Here is a 5,809-nt window from a genome sequence, read left to right as displayed (position 1 = left end):
GCTATGAGTGATCCAAACTGGAAACTCGCTATGAATGTGGAAATGTCAGCTCTAACTGACAATCACACCTGGGATCTTGTTCCACGCCCTCCTACTGCCAACATTGTCGGTTGTCGTTGGCTCTATCGCCACAAGTTTGATTCTCATGCTAATTTCGATCGCTACAAAGGGCACCTTGTAGCTCAAGGATTCTCTCAGCAACCAGGCCTAGATTTTGATGACACTTTTATCCCTGTTGTCAAACCAACCACCATTCGTAATGTTCTCAGTATTGCTGTGTCATGTCACTGGCCTATTCACCAATTTGATGTCAAAAATGCCTTCCTTCACGGTGACTTAAGTGAAGAGGTATACATGAAACAACCTCCCGGATATGTTCATCCTACTTTCCCTGATCACGTATGTCATCTTCGGAAGGCCCTATATGGCCTCAAACAAGCTCCTCGTGTGTGGTATCAACGATTCGTGATATACATCTCTTCTTTTGGATTTATCAGCAGTCGCTCAGACAGTTCCCTTTTCACATTTCACCATGATTCGGAAACTATCTATCTTCTTCTTTATGTTGATGATATCATCCTCATGGCTTCCAAACCATCCCTCATCACGAGAGTTATTACGCGTCTTTCATATGAGTTTGCCATGACGGACCTCGGTCCACTGTCCTTTTTTCTAGGAATTTCTGCTACACGCTCAGCAGATAGTCTGTTTCTTTCATAGACGACATTTGCTAAGGAGATCCTATCCCACGCTAAGATGACCTCCTGTAATCCGTGTAGTAGTCCTACGGACACCAAACCGAAACTCTCTTTATCCCGGAAACCGGTTTCTAATCCGACCTTATACAGGAGTCTTGCTGGGGCTTTACAATATCTCACTTTTACTCGTCCAGATATTGCATATGCGGTTCAACAGATCTGTCTCTTTATGCATGATCCTCGAGAATCGCACTTCTTACCCCTCAAATGTATTATGCGTTATCTTCAGGGTACTCTTCATCATGGTCTGTTCATTCGTCTGTCTCATGTCGATCGTTTGGTTTCTTATTCTGATGCAGACTGGGTTGGCTGTCCTTTGACACGCCGGTCTACATTTGGGTTTTGTGTTTATCTTGGTGATAATCTGGTCTCATGGTCTTCAAAATGTCAACATGTTGTGTCTCGGTCTAGCGCCGAAGCTGAGTATCGGGGGGTAGCTAATGTTGTTGTTGAAATTGCTTGGCTTCGTAATCTTCTACTTGAACTATCTTGTCCTATGTCTCGTTCTACAGTTGTGTTTTGTGATAATGTGAGTGCCATGTACTTAGCCTCTAATCCAGTTCAGCACCAAAGAACCAAACATGTGGAAATTGACTTACACTTTGTTAGGGAACGTGTTGCGATTGGTCAGGTTCGTGTTTTGCATGTTCCATCAGCACATCAGTTCGCAGATATCTTTACTAAAGAACTACCTACATAGTTATTTCTTGACTTTCGGGACAATTTACGCATTAGGGAACCTCCCGCTCAAACTGAGGGGGAGTGTTAATTGTATTATTTATTTTCATGTTAGTGTAGGTATCATATATATTGTATAGATAAGGGTCCTTTATGTAATTATCTCATACACTGTATTATTTATACTATGGTATACAATGCAAACCCTAAGGGGTACTTTCCACACAAACAGGTTCAATGTTTATTATTATTTTTTTTTTTTGCGTAATTTTAGTTTTAGTTTTTAAATGTTATGGTTAATTTATGATTTAATTAAATTTAATATATTACTTTTTTAAATAATCTAACGTGAATAAAAAATAAATTGGAAAAATAAAAAATAAATAAATCAAAAACAATAAAATTGAGGAACGAAAAAAATTATGACATTTAGGTTGTTATTGTATCTTTTCAATTTCCTCGATACTCATATTGATATGGTATCCATATTCATATTGAGATGGTATATTGACCTTAACTAATTATCCACACCTATTAGAAAGCACTTTTACCCTTACTAAAACACTTTTTTTTAATTTTTCACTTCAAAAAGCACATCACCTGCTTACCCCTAAAATTATGAATTATCCTAACAAAGATAACATAACTTAACCCACATACGTATCTAGTTTAGATAACAATAAGATACCGTTAACATCTCAACCGAAATTCATGATTTATGTTCAAAAAATTAAATCAAAATCAGCCAAAAAAACAAATATAGTATTACTTGAATATTAAAATAACACTAGTAGCAAGTGATGTCTAATTTCTACAAATAGGAATGAAGATCAAAACAGTCAGAATATGGCCCTTCCACATCATTACCGCACTCCGTCGTGTCATCATTCATGGACGCCATCACTCTATAAGTACCATCCCATCACCACCCTTCAATACCCCCTCCACCCTCCACCCTCCTCCTTCATCTTCTTCTTCAATCTTCTTCTTCTTCTTCTTCTTCATTTACACACTCATACTTTTCTTAAAAGCTTTCATATGGGTCACTCCGATATCGTTCTTAGATTTCTCATGTTCTTTGTTTTCAAAGGTAAACCAATGCTTATCTGTATATCTCCATTACATTATTTCGCATTCCATTTGTGTATGAAGTTTATATTGATTAGAATGAGTTCGTTATTGCAGGTGTTTATGGGGCTACGACCTTTACATTTTCAAACAAGTGTGACTACACAGTATGGCCAGGGATACTAGGCACCCCAGCTCTCGACACCACCGGATTCGAGCTCCCGGAGGGTAAATCACGTTCACTACAAGCTCCGGTAGGCTGGTCCGGCAGGTTCTGGGGGAGAACCCGCTGCAACTTCGACGGATTGGGTCACGGATCATGTGTTACAGGAGACTGCGGTTCGGGGCAAATGGAATGCAACGGAGCCGGAGCAACCCCACCCGCCACCCTTGCGGAGTTCACTCTCGGGTCAGGTACGCAGGACTTCTACGACGTCAGCCTTGTTGACGGGTACAATCTGCAGATGATAGTGGAGGCGAGTGGTGGGTCCGGTGAGTGTGGGACTACCGGCTGCATCGATGACTTGAACCGGCGGTGTCCAAGCGAGTTGAAGGTGGCAGATGGTGGAGGGTGTAAGAGTGCCTGCGACACATTTGGGACGCCGGAGTTTTGTTGTAAGGGTGCATTTGATTCTCCGGCGGCTTGTCGGCCGACGGCGTATTCTGAGGTGTTCAAATCAGCTTGCCCGAAGTCGTATAGCTATGCATATGATGATGCTACGAGTACTTTTACGTGTATGGGTGCTACTGATTACGTAATCATTTTTTGTCCTACTCGAAGGTATTATTTTTATATATTTATCAATTATTATTATATTATTTTTATTTTTCTATTATATTATGCTTTCAAAACATTTTCATATAGTAATGTCATTTTCTTTTCAGTATCGGAAGCATAAAGTCGAAAGCAGGCAATGTGAGTCAAGATTCATTGGATGCATTGTTGGATTTGTATGCGCATCTTGCTTCTGGGGATTCATCTTCCAATATCAAATGCCCTAATTTATTAAATTTTGTTATATTCACTCTTTATGTAATAATATTTCTTGTGCAAACATTGTTTTCCATTAAGTAATTAATTAACTATTTTTGTATCTGATAAAATTCACGATGGTTTATATGTATATATACAAATGGATTTTTTGTGATGTAATCTTTTTGTTGAATTCAGTTTCAGACTTTCAATATCTATTTGTTTGAATTGAGTCTAAATTTTAATCTAGATGAAATACAAAACCATATGTATGTGTATTTCTAGAATGTAGTATACTTTTCTTAATGTAATGCGATAGAATCTTTAGTCATGGCTTCATGCTATTCACACATTGTAATGACATGGCGTTGATCTAAACAAGTCGCTTTCTTCCGACACTGAAAGTATTGTAAGATTATGGATAAGATAATGCTTTTTGTATTGTAGATATGTACAAATAAAATAAAATAAAGTTGTTTGATTGGTCATATCTTAATTATGTGAGCACTTCTGCTAAAATACCAGACCCATAAAAGAACATAGTTTTTTTTTATTTTATTTATATTTATTTATTTATTTATTTTTTTTGGAGGGGGGGGGGGGGGGGGGGGGGGGTAGGAGTACGATTAATTGTTCAAGGATCTACATATATAGTCGTTGTCTCAATGATGAACAACACACCAAAGAAATTGTATCCCAAAGCACCAACTGGAAAAACTAGAAACACATGATTTGATATTGTGGATGCTGAGATTAATTGTGAAAAGTACTTATTTTATGCAAACATTGCTTGTTAGACAAAAGAAACATGTTTTCTAGTAATTGATTAAGTTTCTTAAATTGCTTTTTATTGTGTTTAAAATGTTATATTCTTTTTGAACAGCTAAAAAAAAGCAAACATGTTAATGTTATATTCTTTTAGTTGATAAAAGCATTTTATCCTAATGATTCGGTAACCCAGGGCATTTTTACAAATTTATAGAAGTACCTGACTATTTAATTACTGGTATTTAGTGAAGTGATTATATTATCTGATTACATTTTTTTTTTTAAATTATACCTTATCATTCCTTTAATAAAATTATAAAAGAACATTATGGTTTTCTATATTTTTCCACGTTTAATAAAAATATATTTTGAAGCATCTTCAATTTCGTTGTTTGCTATATTATACCAAAACCTCGTTGTATACATTATGTATACTCATTAATGATGTAAAAACCGTAAAAACTCGTTGATGTAATTTTATATTTTTCATTCATTTCAACCCATTCAATTTTTTTTTTAATTTAACATAAATATAAATTAATTAAAAATAAATTACATGAATCGTCTCTCATACAGCTGTCAAAATACACATTTAGTCTCGGTATTTTAAAATTAACTCGGATCATCGTTTATATCATAATAATGTGCATGTTTCGTCCCTTTTAGACATAAAATGAATATATTGTCATTTTCTATTTTTCATTTATTTTTAATGTTTATAAATATTATTAACTATTAAAAACATTTTAATTAAATTATGGGTCTCATATTCATCCTCACCTCACCCACGTACCTTATTTTAACATTTTCTTTTACAATGAACTTTCTATTTCTCTAAGAAGAACCACAAAACTCTCTTTTTATCTTTGAAAAACCACCAGGGGAACACCATCAAACCATTGTTAGATTATCGACCGACAACCAGAAAACACCATCGGACCATCATCAACAACTAGGAACTCTCTCTCTCTCTCTCTCTCTCTCTCTCTCTCTCCCCCCCCCCCTCTCCAGAAACCCCCTAGTAACCACTTGTGCGCCACCATCACAACTAGTGCACCAACATAATTATTTTCACCCTAACCCTCATCGGGCAGGAAAGGAAGAGTAGTTTGGAACTCTAGGTTTGTGTGATGTCATCGCCATCTCAAGTAGTTGGAAACTCTAACTCTAATTCTATCTCCATTAAAAACCCTAGATCCGTGGTGGTGGTCGTCGGACGCGAATAGAGGAAGGGTGAAGAACAAATATGGTATTTTCTAAATGTGAGGGAGAGAAACCAGGTGAAGAAGATATATGATATTTTCCGACGAATGTGGTGTTATTTTCTAGACATGAACAAGAGGTGGTACTCATCGAAGTGAATAGGGAAAGGAAATGCAATGGTGATTATTGGTGGAAATCAAGAGCGGTTTTTTGTTGTTGTTGTTCACATTTCTAGTGGTGCTCTATTTTTCGGTGGTCGTGCAGATTACCGGCAGTGGTGATTAAGTACTTTCTTACAAAAGAGAAAGAGAGATACATTGGGGAGAGATATATAAATATTAGGTATAAAGCTTTAAAAGGG

The 5,809-nt window shown here is 36.5% G+C and overlaps 1 protein-coding gene across 1 annotated transcript; it reads left to right on the top strand.

Moving 5' to 3' along the window:
* The first annotated feature begins 2,261 nt into the window (after window positions 1–2,261).
* LOC145097252 (thaumatin-like protein 1) lies at window positions 2,262–3,657 on the top strand. Its single transcript, XM_079034787.1, has 3 exons — window positions 2,262–2,526; window positions 2,622–3,285; window positions 3,390–3,657. Exons 1-3 carry the CDS (start codon window positions 2,283–2,285, stop codon window positions 3,577–3,579), a joined length of 1,098 nt encoding a protein of 365 aa, XP_078890913.1. The 5' UTR covers window positions 2,262–2,282; the 3' UTR covers window positions 3,580–3,657.
* The last annotated feature ends 2,152 nt before the right edge of the window (window positions 3,658–5,809 follow it).

Source organism: Lactuca serriola, chromosome 4 (assembly GCF_051521515.1).
Source record: "Lactuca serriola cultivar US96UC23 chromosome 4, Lser_US96UC23_V15, whole genome shotgun sequence".
Taxonomy (NCBI): Eukaryota; Viridiplantae; Streptophyta; class Magnoliopsida; order Asterales; family Asteraceae; genus Lactuca; species Lactuca serriola.
Note: the sequence above shows the minus strand (reverse complement) of the source record. Positions and strands in the feature narration are given on the sequence as shown.